Raw genomic sequence first — 18,559 nt, 5'->3', positions numbered from 1 at the left:
AGAGTTGGGATTCTGGGCGGGGCCAAGGAAACTCCAGGGACTCTCTCTTGGGAATCTGGGGCCTCACGTGGGTAGCCGGGAGGAGGAGGTTGTGGGCGTTCCTAGTAAGGGACAAACCGTGATTGTGACCCCGATCAAGAGCTTTCTCTACCACGCAACCAACCTTACCCTCACCCCCAACAAAATTCTTAATTTTAGTCGTGGGAAAAGATTAGAGTTGGAAGGACGTGGCTTGGTCATTCTCTCTAAAAGCTCTCAGAACGTGGGCTCTTCAGCGAACCCTAGTGTTCGAGGGTACAACAGTCAGGAGTCAAGGTCGGGGGTAGAGTGCTTCAAGACTCCTCGGTTCTCTAATGAGAAGTGTACGCCCTGCCGATTGGGGTTCCGTTAGTCTCGGGGAAAGGCGTCTCTCCATTTAGCGTTCACCTTCTCGGGTAGGGGTAAGAAGACCCTCCCCGGAATTCGGCACGGACTGCGCACTCTGGTCGCAATGGGGCCGTGGGGGCTTCCCCTCCTGGTGGCGACTCTGGCCGGCTGCCTGTTTCCTGCCAGGGGCTGTGTCATTTGTGATCCAAAGGTCAGGGAGGCGCTAAACTCCTTGGAGGTGGATTACCTGCCTGGCCACCTGGAGGCCAACCATCAGAAAAAAGTGATGGAAAAGATAAAGCAGGCAGTGGAAGATTTCAAGGACCTGCCGATTGACGAGGACTCCTATATGGGGGTTGTCGGTGAGAGCGGAGATGGACTCCTGGATCCTGGGAAAGGAAGGGTTCTGGGGCTAGGGTCGCTGGGAGGTGCTGGAGAGAAAGGACTGAAGGCACAATCTCCTAGGTTCGGGAATGGAAAAGGCTGGGATGCAGATTCTGGGGTTCCCCAAGGGCTGGCAAATACAGTTTCCCTACCTTTTATCCTGCCATTTTATGTAATAAAACTACAACTCCCAGAAGGCAACGGGGTGGGGTAACCCTTTTACCAGACCTACCCTTGTCCACTGGCCCCATGGGTACTGTAGTTTCTAAGACTAGGTGAGTGGATGAGACAGTAATGCTTGGAATCTGGGGGTTATCTCTCCCCCGCCCCCCCCCACCCCCCGCAGATGAGGCCACACTGGAAAAGGCATCCTGGAGTTTGCTGAAGGATATGAAACGCATCACAGATAGTGATGCAAAAGGTAAATGCTCAGAGCGGGCCAGAGAAGGTTTCCAGAAACTCAGGGAAGTGACTGCTGGTGACCCCTGGTCTGGTGGTCAGGTACAGGACTCTGGAGCCAGTATTCTGTTAAGTGGTCTTTACATTTTTATTGTCCTAACCTGAGAAGACTGGAAAGCTGAACTCCAGGCTCTGCAGACAGAGGCCAACTTCGGCTACCTCAAATCTGGGAGGGGCAGGAGGGTGGGGGTGGGGAGTATTCTGCAGTCTGCCTGCTTCTTCCCAGGTGAGCTCTTCGTGAAGGAGATGTTATGGATGTTGCACCTGGCAAAGAATACCTTTGCCAGCTACGCTGCTCAGTTTCAAAAAGAGGGTGAGAGAAGATGGGAGTCTGGCACCACAGGCTTCTCCTTTCACAGTCCTAGAGTCCTTGTCCCCCGCCTTGTGCTTCTCTGATCCATCAGCTCTCCCAACCCCCTGCCCCCTTAGACCCAAGGATCCAGATACCCATGTCTTTCCTTTCTTGAATGCAAGAGCCCCAGCCCTAGCCTGTTCCTTCACCCCTTCTCTCATCCCCTTTAACTTAGAAATCTTATTCTCTCTTTCTCTCTCTCTTTTTATTGTTTCTTCCGAGGCAGCTTTTTGTCCCAACAAATGTGGTAAGTCTCGATTATGGGAAATGGTCGCCCATCCCTCATCCCTGCCCTGTCAATACCCAGTCTCTCTTTTGGGTCTGTGTCTCATTCTCCCCGTGGAGAGGTTCCTGGGTCTCCAATATTTCTTGGACTTCTTGGGGGAAAAGGTCATAGTTTTTGCACTCTTTACTGAGCCTAGTTAGAGCCGACTTTCTACAGGGCTATCTATGTTCCAGCCCCTGACTGACCTCCTTGGAGATTCGGCTGATTCCGCCCCAGCCCTTGGCCCTGCCCTCCTTTTAGCCCCGCCTCTTAGTTGGGAGAACACAGCCTCTATCTTGCCCTTTCAGGTTTGATGTTGCAGCCTCTCATCTGGTGCAGTACCTGCCAGAAGCAGGTTCACGCTTGTCGAAAATCTAAGAATTGCGGAGGTGAGAGAGGGGGGCCCAGCCTGAGGGGTTGGCGCCAGAGGGGCGGAGCCAGAGGAGAGACCGAGTCTAAAGAGGGTGGAGACTGGAGCCAGACCAGGAGGCTAGGCGGGGCGAGACCAAGTGGAAGGGGGTTGGTAGAGGGCCCAGAATCTTGAGAGAGCACCCCACAGTAACCCCCTATTCCCAGAGCGCGAAGTCAAGGTCCATCAAATGGAAGACATGATCCTGGACTGTGAGCTCAACTGGCATAAAATCTCTCAAGGCCTGACCGATTACAGCTTTTACAGGGTGGGGCCCTCCAACTCCCGTTACCCTTGAACTCCAAGCCCATCAGGCTTGTATGAGTACCCCTAGCCCCTGTATCCACAGGCCTGCATCCACAATGCCCATGACCTATGACCGACCAAGTCTGACTTCCTTTTATCCCCTGGGACCTCACGTCCTGAACAGTACACCCTGGACTCCCACCTCCCCACTGAAGCCCCATGATCGTCTCACCCCTGTACTCCCCTAATCCCTGAATTCCCCAGGCCTCTGTGACCCCTTGAGCTTGGGTCTAGGTTTGGAAGAACAATTCTGAGACCTTGGTGTCCAGGGGGAAGCAGCCCATCCTGACCAAGACCATGGTGCGCCCAAAGGATGCAGGTACCTATCGCTGCGAGCTGGGTTCCATACAATCCAGTCCAGCCACGATCATCTATTTTCACGTCACAGGTCAGTGTTGCGGAGTTGAGAGAAGTGGGATTCAGGGTCCTGAGTTTCTGGGGCGCCCGGTTCTAGGCAGGTGGCTTGCTTCAGGGGCGTGGCCTATGGGCATAACTTCCTGTCGGGGTGTGGCTTCAGGCCACGAGGGTGCGGCTTCCTGCCCCGAGTAAGGCTCCTGGTCACCCGGCCAGGGCGCCCCTCTGGGTGTGTCCCGGCTTCAAGCAGTTGAAGGCGTGATTATGTCCCGGAGGGCCTGGGTCCTGGGGTGGCTTGCCGCGCGGAGAACTTGCCTTGGTCTTGGCAGGACCTTGGCGCTCTCTCAGGATCGTTTCTTACCCCTCCTCTGTCAGTATTGCCCAAAAGAATCCAGGAGGAGATACCGTCACCAAACACCGAGACTCAGGATGAGACGGCCCTGGGAGAGGTGGCTTTGGATCTCCCCCACACAACCGTCGAGCCACAGACTCCGAAGCCGGAGCAACTGCTGAGAAGACGCCTGTTCGGGGTGCTGATCTGGGGCTTAGTGGTGCTCACAGTCTGCGTTCTAATCGCGTGAGCCGCCCACTGAAGAAGGCAGGGCTTGGAGTGAGAGGCGGGGTTTCCCGCTACCCAATGCAGGCGGGGGGCTGCGAGCCGAGGAACGCTGAGAGCTGGACTGCCTTTGGGAGCCGGGCTCACCTAAGGAGGGCGAAGCTTGGATCACTGCTAGAATAAGATCAAACCTAGGGAGGCTGGGAGGGGTGGTCCTCACTCAGTGAGGACCTAACCTGTTTCCGCTCTGTGTACTCCCATCAGGATCCTTTTCTCTCGGTCTGGCAAAGTGGTCGATTTCATAAAGTCCCGGTTCAGCTCTGGCAGTCGAGCTGCTTAGGACTCGGGGATTTCAAAGGAAAAGATCAAAGAATCCAGGAGAAAAATAAATATTTATCTGGTGGTCCAAGTATCTGACTCACTCCCTCGGACTGATTCTAACTTTTGGTCTCCTCCCACCCCCAAGAGAAGTTTGGGGATGGTCTTCTGTCCGAGAAAGGAGGGGTGGGACCCCCGGGCCCTGTGGTGCCTGGAAGGGGCCAACTGGCGGCGATGTGATTCCAGAATCAAGGAGTGGGGCAGGGCCAGCCTTCCCCAGATCTCCTCCCCCAGGCCCGGTCCCCTCACAGGACGCCCCCTCCCCGCTCTTCCTGCCGGTTTCCTCTTGCCTTTTCCTGTCCCCCACCCAGTGCTGGGAGCTGGGGCAGAGGCAAAGGCTGAACGGGAGCCGCGGGGTCAAGAGCCAACCAGGGCAAGCGGAGACAGGGCCCCCAGGTGCTGGCGGCACCCGAAGCAGGGTAAGAGCCCAGGGACCCAGGAGTCCAGTCGCCGCCTCCCTTCCTCAGACCTAGGAGTCAGCCCCCAGCCACCCTCCATCCCAGCAACCACAATCCGGGCTCCCATCCCCTCCTCCAACCAGACTCTGGAGTCTGAACCCCACACCCCTCCTCCCTCTGACTCAGGAGTCCAGGTCCCCCTCCACCCCATCCCTACCTCTGGAGACCTCGGGAACTGGGGTCCTCCCCACACTCCCTTAGGGCCATGCTGTCTGGCGAACGGAAGGAGGGCGGAAGCCCCCGCTTCGGGAAGCTCCATCTCCCAGTGGGCCTGTGGATCAATTCTCCCCGGAAGCAGCTGGCCAAGCTGGGGCGACGCTGGCCCAGCGCCGCCTCTGTCAAGTGAGTGCCCACCTCCTCAGACACTCGCCCCTGCCCCACCTGCTTCCCACCTGCCCCTGTTTATGGTCCAGTCGCTGCTCTGGATAATGCCAGGGACCCGGAAAGAGCTGGCTCCAGTTCCTGTCCTGAATGGGCGAGTGAGATGGTGGGCAGTGGGCAGACAGTGAGGCCCAGTGGTAGAGGGTCAGGCGAGGGGAGTTCTGGGCCTGGAGATGGGTTTAGGCCGCGTGGACACGGGGACCCGGACAGAAGAAGTAGCGTTTGATTCACCTTCCTTCCTCCCCTCCCTGCTCACCTCTTGGAATTTCCTTCTGCGGGACTCGCCTTTATTTATTTATTTTCTCTCCCTCTCTTTGCCTCTGGCCTGTGCCCACCCCCACCCCACCCCATCTCCATACACCCCGCGTCTCTCGCCCGTCGGTGGGTATCTGTCCCCCACTATCTTTGGGTGTCTGTCCCTCCCTCTCCGGATCTCGGTCCCCCCTCCGCACCCGGGTCTCTGCCCACCTCCCTCTATCTCTAACCCCCATCCCCGTCTCTGCATGTCTTTCGGGCCTCCCCGGCGGGCTCCCAGGTCGTCGTCTTCGGACACGGGGAGCCGCAGTAGCGAGCCGCTGCCCCCGCCTCCGCCGCACGTGGAGCTGCGGCGAGTGGGTGCGGTCAAGGCAGCCGGGGGAGCCTCAGGGAGCCGTGCCAAACGCATCTCTCAGCTCTTTCGGGGCTCGGGCACCGGAACCACGGGGTCCGGTGGCGCGGGAGGCCCTGGGACCCCGGGGGCCGCGCAGCGCTGGGCCAGCGAGAAGAAGTTGCCGGAGCTGGCGGCGGGTGTGGCCCCCGAGCCTCCACTGGCCACACGCGCCACGGCGCCCCCGGGGGTCCTCAAGATCTTCGGCGCCGGGTTGGCTTCGGGCGCCAACTACAAGAGCGTGCTGGCCACGGCGCGCTCCACAGCGCGCGAGCTGGTGGCCGAGGCGCTAGAGCGCTACGGGTTGGCCGGCAGCCCCGGCAGCGGCCCCGGAGAGAGCAGCTGCGTGGACGCCTTCGCGCTGTGCGACGCCCTGGGTCGCCCCGCGGCGGGCGCCGTGGGCAGCGGCGAGTGGCGGGCGGAGCACCTGCGCGTGCTGGGAGACTCGGAGCGCCCGCTGCTGGTGCAGGAGCTGTGGCGGGCGCGGCCAGGCTGGGCGCGGCGTTTCGAGCTGCGCGGCCGCGAGGAGGCGCGCCGCCTGGAGCAGGAGGCCTTCGGGGCGGCGGACAGCGACGGTGAGCGGGGTCTGGGGGCGGGGCCTGCGGAGGGCTGGCTGTGGCTGGGGGCGGAGTCGTGGTGGGCGAGGGCCTGAGGAGCTGGTAGGGCGGGCTGGTAGGGCGGGCTGGGGCGGGCTGGGGCGGGGTCTGCGGGAAAGGATGCGGGATTGGGCTTCCCTGATGGCTCAGACGGTAAAGCGTCTGCCTGCAGTGCGGGAGACTCAGGTTTGATCCCTGGCTTGGGAAGATCCCCTGGAGAAGGAAATGGCAACCCACTCCAGTACTCTTGCCTGGAAAATCCCATGGACTGAGGAGCCTGGCGGGCTACAGTCCATGGGGTCACAAAGAGTTGGACACGACTGAGCGACTTCACTTAAAGCACTGTTCAGTGAAAGACGAAGCTGGGGCAGGGTCTAAGTCAGCCAGATGGGCTAGGCCGGGGGACATCACCCTTGGGATATGTGCATAGTTGATGGACGGAGCCTGCGATGCTGGGACCCGGCAGCGGAATCGAGTGATAGGAAGGCAGAGATATTGTGCGCAGCGGGTGAGTGGTCCTCATGGCAGGTGGCCTCTCACTAGAAGACTGAGTTGGTTCGTGAGAGACAGGGCCTATACGGATGGAGGCTAGAAGGAGGAAAGGGTTGGAAAGTGAGGAAATGAGTTATTAGATCGCGGCCTAAGAATGGGTGGATCCTCAGAAGGGTGGGCCTTGGAGCAGGTGACTTTAGGCTAGATTGGCTGCAAACCGTGAAAGGGGGCTTGAGGGTAGTTCACGAGAAATGAAGAGGTATTTGTATTGGCGGAAGACCAGGCTACCTGGGGGCCTAGCATTTGGCTCTACGGTAAAGAATCCACCTGCTACTGCAGGAGACGCAGGTTCAATCCCTGGCTCGGTAAGACCCCCTGGAGAAGGAAATGGCAACCCACTCCAGTATTCTTGTCTGGAGAATCCCACGGTTAGAGGAGCCTGGCAGGCTACAGTCCATGGAGTAGCAAGAGTCAGACACGACTTAGCACCTAAACCACCACGACCAATATTCTTGCCTGTGAAATCCCATGGACAAAGGAGCCTGATTGATTACAGTCTATGGGTTCACAAAGAATCAGACACGACTTAGCGACTAAGCAAAAACAGCTGGCACATGGTAGTTGCTAAGTAAAGAATGGCAGTTATAACCATCGTTATTCCATCTCCCCCCCCCAAAAAAGCATTCATTGGACACCTTCTGTGAACCATGCATTACCTAGGGCCCTTGGGGAGTATAATGGGGACACTGACAAGTTAAGTTTCTGTCTCCTAGGTTCTACAGCCCAGTGAGAAACACATCAATTCACTCATTCAGCTCATTTCCACTGGGTATCAGTTAGGTGTCAGTGTGCTGTGTATGACAAACTTCATAGTCCCCAGCACGGCTCTTCTTTGCTTCGACTTGGAATGTCAAGAAAAGGTGTTCAAGAGGAAGTGATTTATCTTCCTTGGTGCAGGATCTTCTCAGTTCATCGCGAAGTTCCGAACACCTAGAACAGTGCCTGGCATATAGTACGGGTTCAAAAAATTCCAACTGAAAGAATAAATGAATTTATTAGTTGAAATTACAAGATAGGCAGGACTCAGGCAGGAAGTGTGTTCCAGGCACCGGGAACAGCATATGCAAAAATCTAAATGTGGGAAGCAGCCTCACTTTGCAGCCAACTGTCTGTAATCTCTAGCTCTCTAAGCCTGTCTCTCCCTTTGTCTTTCCAGTCTCAAGTCTCATCGCTCTCCCTCTCTCCCCGCAGGCACAGGCGCCCCCTCGTGGCGGCCACAGAAGAACCGCTCCCGGGCGGCCTCCGGTGGGGCGGCGCTGGCCAGTCCCGGCCCAGGATCTGGGTCAGGGACCCCGACTGGGTCCGGAGGCAAGGAGCGCTCGGAAAACCTGTCCCTGCGGCGGAGCGTATCGGAGCTCAGTCTGCAAGGTCGGCGGCGGCGGCAGCAGGAGCGCAGGCAGCAGGCACTTAGCATGGCCCCAGGGGCAGCCGACGCCCAAATCGGACCTGTAGACCCCGGCGACTTCGATCAGTTGACGCAGTGCCTCATCCAGGCCCCCAGCAACCGCCCCTATTTCCTGCTGCTGCAGGGCTACCAGGACGCCCAGGTAAGCGCAGCCTAACCTACAGAGAGAGACCTATGTCCCACCCTTTGGTTGAATGGGCGACAGAACTACAACTCCCAAAATTCCATGGGTCGCATTAGCCTCAGGTTTGTTGGACAGTAGTGCTGGCAAGTGGTGAAGAACCCATCTGCCAATGCAGGAGACCAGGAGACGTAAGAGACACGGGTTCGATCCCCGGGTAGGGAAGGTCCCCTGAAGGAGGGCGTGGCAACGCACTCCAGTATTCTTGCCGGGAGAATCCCCATCGACAGAGGAGCCCGGCAGGCTGCAGTCCATAGGACTGCAAAGAGTCTGACACGACTGTAGCGAGTTAGCATGCACACATATGGTTCCAGTCAGGTTCTAGAGGAGGAAATAATATCAAAGAAGAGAGTGGGTCCAGAGAGATCTCGGAGAAGGATTTCATTGGAGGGATAAGTAGGCGATGATTCATTCCGTTTAAAGTTAGGGGAAAGCACTGTCTCCCACCAGAAAAGATTGGGAGAGCCTGTTTTATTTTTATTGGCCACACCACGCTGCTTGCCGGATCTTAGTTACCTGACCAGGGATTGAACTCGGGACTTGGCCGTGCAAGCCTGAATCCTAACCACTAGGCTACCAAGGAATTCCCAGGAGAGCCTATGTTAGAATGATCTTCTTGGAAAGCTTCTGTTTCTTGAGGAGGAGTAATGGAAGAGTATCTCCTGGGGAGGGAGCTAATTTGATTGATACATGGAATCTTGTCCTGGGTAAGCCTATATGGTCTTGGAAGAAGTGGATTACATCACTTTTTAAAGTTGATGGTTTACTCTGGAAGAATTTTGACCATTGTAGATGGGGGCCAGTGGTACTGGTTCTTCTATTTTACATATTTGAATGGCGATAGGAGAACCGGTTTGAGTGTTGGGGAGCAGAGAGGAAGAAAGGGTTAGCAGTTGGGAGTCAGTGCTAAGTTATTAAAGAAATGTATTATTGAAAATATTCGTGTGTGTGTGTGTGTGTAATGATGATGATGATTAGGGCTTCCCTGCTGGCTCAGATGGTAAAGAATCTGCCCGCAATGCAGGAGACCTGCATTTGATCCTTGGGATGGGAAGATCCCCTGGAGAAGGGAATGGCTACCCACTCCAGTATTCTTGCCTGGAGAATCCCATGGACAGAGGAGCCTGGCGGGCTACAGTCCATGGGGCGTGAAGAGTGACGTTTAGGAGAATCATTCTGATGCTTTAGTCCTTTGGGTAATAGTGGTACAGCCAGGGTACCCCTGGGACTAATGGGAAAGCCTCTTCTGGAAGGCAGTGGAGTTTATTGAACAGTTCCATTTTTACTCTCAGAGAAGGATCCAACTGGGTTAGGTCATTTGGCTGTATATATGGGTGAGAGGTTACAACTATTCAAGGAACTTCCATTGGAGGAATTCACTCCTCCTTGTTGGGGCAACAGGACAAGGCAAGTTCCTTGTAGAACAGGGTGTGTATATATTGCAAGAGCATATTCCTCCAGGCAGGGTTGGCAAATTGGAGGCTCTATTGTGGAAAGGTGGTCAAATTGGAAGGATCTATTCTGAGAGTATAAGAAAGTAGGTTACGGGAAGAGAGGGAAACACTGGAAATGTTCATTTCTTCAGGTAGGATTGATGAGAAATTTCTTTGTAAGAGACGTCATTGGAAGTGTCCATTCCTTGGGAACAGGAATAAGAGTTCTATCCATGGGTGTCTGTAATCTGAGAGTTCATTTTAAGTGCGGTGGAGGAAGCCCTTTGGCAGTTAAGGAACAGGAAAGCCTCTTGTAAAAAGGGGGTTCGTGTATTTTGGACCATTCCCGATCCTCCAGACAGGGAAGAAGAGTGGGAGGTTTTACCTTCAGAAGGTGGTCAGACTGGAAAGATCCATTTTTCTTGAGAGGTAGATGAAACAATATATTGTAGTAAGGGGATTTAAAATATATATACATATTTTAAAGTTTATTTATTTATTTATTTTTGGCTGTGCTGGGTCTTCGTTGATTCGCACAGGCTTTCTCTAGTTGTGGCGAGCGGGGGCTCCTCTCTAGTTGCCGTGCAAGAGCTTCTCATTGCGATGGCTTTTCTTGTGGCAGAGCACCAGCTCTAGGGCTGGCAGGCTTCAGCAGTTGTGGCTCACAGGCTCTAGAGCACAAGCTCAATTGTTGATCACAAGCTCAATAGGCCCAGGGGCTTAGTTGTTCCACTGCAGGTGGGATCTTCCCCGATCAGGGACTGAACCTGTGTCTCCTGCATTGGCAGGCAGATTCTTCACCACTGAGCCACCAGGGAAACCTAGTAAGGGGTTTTAGAAATGAGCATTTATGAGGTGGGGGTAGTGGGAGAGTTCAGTGTAGGAGGGGGTTTATGACTATTGGGATGCCTGTTTTCTCAGATGTGAATGAGGAACAGTGGGTCTACTTTAGGAAGGGTGTCAGACTGAGTGCTTCCATTTTTATAGGCTGCAGATAGGAGAGTCTTTTTTAGGAATAGGTCTTCTGGAATCCACCTCTTCATTTAGTGGATGAAATGGGCCACTCCATTATAAGAGGGTCTCTTTGAAAACATCCATTTATAAGATGAGGTTACTTAAAGGGCCACTATATGGAGATCTCCTTGGAGATGTCCTCGTGGGTGATGGTAACATTGAGAGCAACCACTGATGGGAAGAAGAGTGCCTTTGGAATGCTCCATCATGGGGGGCAGGGGGAGTGGGGAACAAGTGAGTCTACTGTAGAATTATGTCTCCTTGGAAGTGAATTCATCATGGGGTGGGGAAAAAAATGAGAGTCCATTATAGAAAGTGGGTCTCTTTGGAAGTGTATATTCATGGGCTGGAGATAATGGAAGAAACCTTTGTTTGAGAGGGAAGTCTCTTTAAAGGTATCCTTGCTTTGGGAAAACTGAGAGCAGCTATTATTGGAAGGGGAAATGTCTTTGAAAGCCTCCATCACAGGGGTGGCATGAAGGGCATTCAGGACCAGGAGTAGGGAAATGGGAGAGTTCCTAGGAGAAAGAAGGTTTCCTTGGGAAGAGCCACTGAGGGTGAGTGTAGTGGGAGAGTTTTAGTAATGGGGATGTGGTGTCCTTGTAAGCACCTATTCTTTGGGCTGAATGTTATGGGAGAATCAAGGGATTGCCTTGAAGGAGTCCTTTCAGAGGAGGTGAGAAGATGGGTGAAGCCATTGGAAAAAGATCTCCCTCTCTGAGGGAGGGAAATGGTAGAGACCCTGTCAAGAAAGGGATTTCCTCCTATCCAGTCTTCAGGATGGACTTAAGGGACAGTTCACCATAGGAAGTGCCTTTGAAGAGTCCACTTATGGGAGATGGGAGGTAATTAGTGAGTTCTTTGGGATCCCAGGAGGTCTCCTTGGAAGTGCTCATTCAAGAGATGTGGTTGACGGGAGAGTCGATTGTGGGAAAGGTATCTCCTTGGGAACGTCCATTTCTCGTGGAGTAGTATCCTTAGTGCAGCTTCACTTTCCTCCAGGACTTCGTGGTGTATGTGATGACGCGGGAGCAGCACGTGTTTGGCCGAGGTGGGAACTCCTCGGCCCGCGGTGGGTCCCCAGCCCCGTATGTGGACACCTTTCTCAACGCCCCGGACATCCTGCCGCGTCACTGCACAGTGCGCGCGGGTCCTGAGCCCCCGGCGATGGTGCGCCCATCCCGGGGAGCCCCGGTCACGCACAATGGGTGCCTATTGCTGCGGGAGGCCGAGCTGCATCCGGGAGACCTTCTGGGGCTGGGCGAGCACTTCCTGTTCATGTACAAGGACCCCCGCGCTGGCGGCTCGGGGCCGGCGCGACCACCGTGGCTCCCCGCACGCCCCGGGGCCACGCCACCGGGCCCCGGCTGGGCCTTCTCTTGCCGCCTGTGCGGTCGTGGCCTGCAGGAACGCGGCGAGGCGCTGGCGGCCTACCTGGACGGCCGGGAGCCCGTGCTGCGCTTCCGACCCCGCGAAGAAGAGGCGCTGCTGGGCGAGATCGTGCGCACCGCGGCCGCTGGCGCCGGGGACCTGCCACCCTTGGGACCGGCCACGCTGCTGGCGCTTTGTGTGCAGCATTCAGCTCGGGAGCTGGAGCTGGGCCACCTGCCACGCCTGCTGGGTCGCCTGGCCCGTCTTATCAAGGAGACTGTCTGGGTGAGCTCCCCCAACCGCCGTCCAGACTCTTCTGCGCCCCGAGTCCTCGCCCCAGCCTCCTCTTGCCATCTCAAACCTTAGTTTCGTAGTTTGGCAGAACAAAACTACATCTCCCAGGATGCCTCAGGAGCGGGGGGTGGGGCTTGGGCAAAGGGCCCCACGGGATGCTGGTAATCGTGGTTTCATCCACAGTGCTTGAAGAGAAGGTCCTACAGTAGTACCTATCTTTGCAGGTGTGGGATAATGGGAGAAACCATTCTGTGAGATGGAGTGGGGTTAGAGATCACATAGGGTGCAAAGTTCAAAGAGACCATTATGAGAAGTGAGGTGGGGAGCCCATTGGCTTGAAGCTTGGCGCCATAGTGGGCGAGACCATTCTTGGAGCCCGAGGAGAGCAAACCCATAGGACCAACAAATGGATACGCTAGGGAGAAACCATTTAGAGTGTGTGTGTGTTGGGGGGAGGTGAGTTGCATCCTACTGAGCTGAGCTCTAGAGAAAAGGTTTAGGAAATTTTGAGGGGTAAGAAGAAACTCCACTTGAGCAGAAGTAGACCTAGGGGGAAACAGACCACTTATAATCATAGGGGTGTGTGTTTTAAAAGGTAAGAAGAGAACTGATTATTCTGAAGCTTGAGGATCAGAGTTCATTACATTTTTTTTTTATTGGAATCTAGTTGATTTACAATGTTGTGTTAGTTTCTGCTGTACAGATTAGAGCCTGTTTGAAAAGTGAGGAGAGTCTCTGTCAAAAGGAAAACCAGGGCATTAACTCATGGCTTCTCTTCCTCATCCCCCTCACCTTGATTCTGATCTTACTGTTCCACAGGAAAAGATTAAGGAAATTGGAGACCGTCAGCCCGAAAAGTAAGAGAAACTCTGGGGAGAAGGGTCGAGAGGGATGTAGCGGTCAGGAGGATTTGCAGCCAGCTCAATGTTCACTTTTCCATGCATGTTTTACTGCAAATTTCTTTGGAACTCCACTTTTCTAACTGTGAAATGAGGGTTGGACTCTGTCCCCAGTTAGACCCAGTTCTCTGGGTTTGGACATTATGGTGGGGGTTGGGCAATGATTACAGGCCCTTTCTCCTTTTCCCAGCCACCCTGAGGGGGTTCCTGAGGTGCCCTTGACCCCTGAGACTGTGTCTGTGGAGTTGAGGCCACTCATGCTATGGATGGCCAACACCACAGAGCTACTGAGCTTTGTGCAGGAGAAGGTGCTAGAGATGGAGAAGGAGGCCGACCAGGAAGGTGAGCCCTGACCCAGGCCTATGTTTGTCCAAACCCCCAGCCATTCCCTGTACCTGGGGACCTGGGTTTCTGCCTGGCACCCTCTGGTTCTCCTTCTCACTCCTATGCCTGTCTTCAGACCCACAACTCTGCAATGACTTGGAATTATGTGATGAGGCAATGGCCCTCCTGGATGAGGTCATCATGTGTACCTTCCAGCAGTCTGTCTACTACCTCACCAAGGTATGCCTCCTGTTTGGCATGGCATCACTTCCTGTTTCAACTGTATCATATTGCTCTGTTGTCACTTCCTATTTGACCTAACAAGATTTCCTGCTTCTCTGACATCACTTCCCATGTCCCCACAGGCCACCCCCCTACTTTGCTGTTCTGAGACTGCTTCCTGTTTGAGATTACATCACTTCTGCCTTTCTGACTTCTTGTCTCTGCAACTATCCTCTCTTGATCGGCTGACTTTGCTGTCTGGCTATGTCACCATTACTGCTTTCTCAAACTCCTATTTTCTAAGTCCACTCTTAAGTCACTGATAAGTTTGATAGATGATAGATAGATGATAGATAAACATTAAATAGAATAGGCACTGTCATTTAAACTAAACCTCTTTAAGCAGGCCTTTCTGTGTTTGCTAACCTCACTTTCTATAGCTTTGAGTTCATTCCCTTTTCTTTAAAAAAGAAAAAAAAAGTTTTTTCTTTTCCTTGAAAACTTTTTCAATAGTTTTTTTTTTCTTTTCTTTTTTTTTGCCATAATGTTTAGCTTGTGGGATCTTAGTTCCCCAACTATGGACTGAACCCATACCCTCAGCAGTGAAAGCGCAGAGTCCTAGTCATTGGACTACCAGGGAATTCCCTTCACTCCCTTTTCTGAGTCACAAACCTTTTTCTCCCTGGAGTGCCCATCCTGCAGGACCTGCTTTCTGCCCCAGTCCCCTGCCACCACTCTTGAACTTAACATTGCTTGTTGGAATTCTCAGGGTTTCTGGCTTATGATAAGCCTGATTCCTTATCTGTGAAATGAAAGGGGATCTTTTGGGACAGGTAATCCCTGTATTTCTTGAGCAGCCTCGATCTCTGAAGCTCTTTCCTCTAAGGCTCTACTTCCTGTACATCCCTGCCAAGTGTGGGTTTGTTTCTTCTTTGGCTCTGACCTCATTTCCTGTCCTTGGCCTGATCTCACTTTCCACTGGCTAACTGCCACCCCACTCCCACTTCCTGACTCTCCATTCTTTTCCTTTCCTTCGGGAATTCTGGATAAATAAATCTTTGATTGAAGGGAGCCTCTTTGTTCGATGTCCTTTGTTCTCCTTGAGCTGTCTGTGTTGAGAACTACAGGTCCCGTAAGGTACCAGAGGTGGTCTTAAAATACCCAAGACACTTCTGGAAAGCCTTTCTTAAACTTGAGGTATCCCAGGCCTGATGAATGCTAGGAACCCATTTGGAAAGGAGGAATTTGCTTATTGGAGACATTTAGAGTGTTGAAAGTAGAATGGACTACAATTCCCAGAAGCCTTTGGTGGAGCTCCCTGGTATCTTTGTACTCCACTACCCTGAAGCTTCCAGGGAGTTGTAGTCCAATCTCTTGCTTGCATCTCTCTATCTCCTCAGACTCTGTATTCAACGCTGCCTGCTCTGCTGGATAGTAACCCTTTCACAGCTGGAGCCGAGTTGCCGGGGCCTGGTGCTGAGCTGGGGGCCATGCCTCCAGGGTTGAGACCTACCCTGGGTGTGTTTCAAGCAGCCCTGGAACTGACCAGCCAGTGCGAGTTGCACCCAGACCTTGTATCTCAGACTTTTGGCTACTTGTTCTTCTTCTCCAATGCATCCCTTCTCAACTCGCTGATGGAACGAGGTGAGGGATGGACTGGAAAGGGGCTGGGAGGCAGAGACAGGAACCACTGAGACATCACAGGCTCAGGCCTCATCCTTAGGGACTCTGGAGAGCGTGCTCCAGATCCCAAACTGAAGGACAGGAAAGGTCTGGGAGGCAGGAGGGCAGGGTCCATGCACCCATTGCTTCTCATACCCTTCCCTCACAGGTCAAGGCCGACCTTTCTATCAGTGGTCCCGAGCTGTCCAAATCCGAACCAACCTGGATCTTGTCTTGGACTGGCTGCAGGGGGCTGGGCTGGGTGACATTGCCACTGAGTTCTTCCGGAAACTCTCCATAGCTGTGAACCTGCTTTGTGTGCCTCGCACCTCCCTGCTCAAGGTGACTCCTGACCCCTGATCTCTGAGTCCCCAACCCCACTCACCCATTCTCTGTATTCAGCTTCCCCTTGGGTTCTGTGTTATTCCCAGCCCCAGCTCAGAAACCATGGATGCCGCACTGGCAGCTAGAAGGAAGCCACCCACATCAGTGTCTGAATTTGGCTACATCTGAATCCCAGTGGGAGTCATTAATAGTTTCCAGGGTCCCCTCCCTTAGACATGCTGATTCAGGAAGTCTGGTATGGAACCAAGAAATGTGACATTTAAAGCATTCATTGAACATAAATTAAATGTGCCATACTGTGTTTAGCCCTTCTCATTGAATGCTGATTAAGCCTTGTGAAAGGTTTTTAACAGACAATTTTGTTCAGACCAAAAAAAAAAAAAAAAAGAATCAGGAAGGCTAGGTGACTTGATTTCATTTATTTACTTTTATTTATCAAACTTTTATAGAGTACTTAATAAGCACCAGTCAGAGTTCTGAGTACTTTACAATCTTGCCTTTTTGAATCCTCATAACAACCCTGTTGGGTAGTTCCTGTTCTCTAATTTACAGGTAAGGAAACTGAGGCACCGTGGTTTGCCAGAAGGTAATGAGTTGCCAGGCAATCTGGGTTTAGTCTGTTTTTAATCACATTGATGATTCTGTTGCCTAGATCTAGGTTAGGTACAGAAATTTTCAAACAGATACAAAAAGTAGCCACAGTCGAATGAACATATATGCACACAATAACATAAACTAATGGTCAATTTGTTTCTTCTCCACAACTGCCTACTTCTACTTGTGTATTCTGAAGCAAATCACATTTTTCTTTTTTAAAGTTGAGAGTAGGCCCTTTCCCACCTTCACTTTGGTGATAGCCAGGCCTCACAGTGTCTTGGAAGACATTGCCGAGATACCAGTTTCTACCCACTACATCCACACCCCCTGTGGAGGGCCTTCCACTTAGGATTTCTCAGCTGTCTCATAATGACTGTAGATTTCTCACCTCGTCTTCCTACCAGGCTTCATGGAGCAGCCTACGAACTGACCACCCTACACTGACCCCTGCTCAGCTGCACCATCTGCTCAGCCACTACCAGCTGGGCCCTGGCCGCGGGCCTCCACCTGCCTGGGATCCTCCCCCTGCAGAGCGAGATGCTGTGGACACAGGTAAGGAGAAAAATGGACAGAGGCATCGGGGTGGTCAGTTTTCTTCTGTCCTCAGGACCTAGGAGTCCATAGCCCCAAGCCCTCCTTCTTCCTAGCTCTCTCCTCCCCCTGGATCTAAGTGCTGGATTCCAGGATATAGGATTCTCCCACAGGATACAGATCAAGCTCCCAGCTCCTTATTTTTCCTAGGGGTCAGGCCTCCAGCCTCTTTGCCCCCAAGACTACCTCCGTCACCTAAGAGGCCAGGCTCCAGGCCCCTCAACTCTAAGGAATCTGTGAAACAAGTTTCCCAGCCCTTTCTCCTTTCATCCTCGCGGATTCAAGAACCCAAGTACATGGCCCGTTTTCCAGGCAATGGTGGCCTTTCAGTCTGAATTATAATTCCCATGATGCTTGGGGACTCCAAGAGTCACGTTCGAGGGGGACCCTGCTCCAGGGGTTGCTGGGTGTTAAGTTTTTCCTTCCTTCCGGCGTGAGGTAGCCTCGGCCCTCCCTGACATTGCTGCCTCATGCCCATTTTCAGAATTTAACTCTGTGTTCTTCCGTCTCTTAGGGGACATCTTCGAAAGCTTCTCTTCCCATCCTCCCCTCATCCTGCCCTTGGGTAGCTCGCGCCTCAGCCTCACGGGACCTGTGACAGATGATGCTCTGCACCGTGAACTTCGCAGACTCCGCCGCCTTCTCTGGGATCTTGAGCAGCAGGAACTACCGGCCAATCATCGCCATGGACCTCCAGTGGCCACGCCTCCTTGAGAACCAATAGCAAATGAGCGCGCGAACCTTGAAAATTCATCGGCTTCTAACCTCTAGAGCCCGCCTGAGCGCAGAGCTTTCTGGGAGTTGTAGTTTTTCTCCGCGTGGAATGCTACGAGTTTGAATTTGGGGGTAGCAGAGGATGGGATAGTGGGAAGATGGGTTTGGGATTTGAGTGCCAGGAACAATAAAGGTATCTGTGGTATTGGCAACGCCTCGCTTGTTAAGACTCCGGAGCGGTAGTGGTGATGATTTTTTGTGAAATAAGTCACCAGGGCCCTTGCCTGGAGCATTGGGCTCCTGCCCAATCCACGAGGTATTTATAGCCACGGCCTCAGCTTGCCCTCTTTCCTGTAATCCAATCCAGGTGCTGGGACCTCCCACACACCTCAGGACGGAGCGCTAAATTTGTTCAGCTAAAGATCAGTCCTGCCGGTGGGAAACAGCCAACGCTCCCTTCGACCCCCATAGCCCATACTCCAGCCTCTTCCCTCCGACCCAGGAGTCTGGGTTTCCAAGCCCCTTCCGGACCTTTGTGCCTGTCGGGCACCCTGATGAGTCTCAACACCTCTCGTCCCTGTTCTTGACTCCCTCCTCCCTCACATCCGAAAATCTGGGCCCCCAACCCACGCTTCTCTTGGGCCCAGGAGTTCAAGCCTCTGCCTCTTTTCTTTCAAACCCAGGAATTTAGCTATCCAGTCTCCTCCTCCCTCAGACCCAGCAGGTTGGGGCTCCAGTTTGAAATCCCCCCCACCCCACCCCCAACCTCCGAATCCGACTCCTGCTGCTGCGTCAGGGAAAAAGTAAGCGACAGGTGGCACCTGTCGGCAGGGCCGGGGCAAGACCACCTGCCGCTGCTGCTCACCCCGAGCTCCTCTCTTGGCACCTGCCTCTGTCAGTCTGCCTGCCGCTGCCCAGCCCGACCCCGCAGCCCCAGGACGCGAAGGAGGAGCGAGCTGGGAACCCCGAGGTCCGCCCCGCCCCAGCCCCTCCCAGCCCGTGCTCCCTCCCCTTCTCGGGATGCCAGGAGGGGCTCCTGTCTACC

The 18,559-nt window shown here is 53.8% G+C and overlaps 2 protein-coding genes across 2 annotated transcripts; both read left to right on the top strand.

Moving 5' to 3' along the window:
- The first annotated feature begins 490 nt into the window (after nt 1–490).
- IZUMO1 (izumo sperm-oocyte fusion 1) lies at nt 491–3,476 on the top strand. Its single transcript, XM_052656589.1, has 8 exons — nt 491–728; nt 1,097–1,171; nt 1,436–1,522; nt 1,788–1,808; nt 2,135–2,215; nt 2,403–2,503; nt 2,776–2,929; nt 3,271–3,476. The coding sequence occupies exons 1-8, from the start codon at nt 491–493 to the stop codon at nt 3,474–3,476; spliced, it is 963 nt and encodes a 320-aa protein (XP_052512549.1).
- A 638-nt stretch (nt 3,477–4,114) lies between these two features.
- On the top strand, nt 4,115–17,718 carry RASIP1 (Ras interacting protein 1). Its single transcript, XM_052655829.1, has 12 exons — nt 4,115–4,248; nt 4,489–4,629; nt 5,204–5,889; nt 7,654–8,009; nt 11,498–12,151; nt 12,980–13,017; nt 13,250–13,401; nt 13,520–13,623; nt 15,006–15,249; nt 15,437–15,609; nt 16,614–16,761; nt 17,315–17,718. The coding sequence occupies exons 2-12, from the start codon at nt 4,493–4,495 to the stop codon at nt 17,512–17,514; spliced, it is 2,892 nt and encodes a 963-aa protein (XP_052511789.1). The 5' UTR covers nt 4,115–4,248; nt 4,489–4,492; the 3' UTR covers nt 17,515–17,718.
- Nucleotides 17,719–18,559: the final 841 nt, after the last annotated feature.

This window comes from Budorcas taxicolor, chromosome 18 (genome assembly GCF_023091745.1).
Source record: "Budorcas taxicolor isolate Tak-1 chromosome 18, Takin1.1, whole genome shotgun sequence".
Classification (NCBI taxonomy): domain Eukaryota; kingdom Metazoa; phylum Chordata; class Mammalia; order Artiodactyla; family Bovidae; genus Budorcas; species Budorcas taxicolor.
The sequence above is the reverse complement of the archived record's forward strand: the minus strand, read 5'-3'. Positions and strand labels throughout refer to the sequence as shown.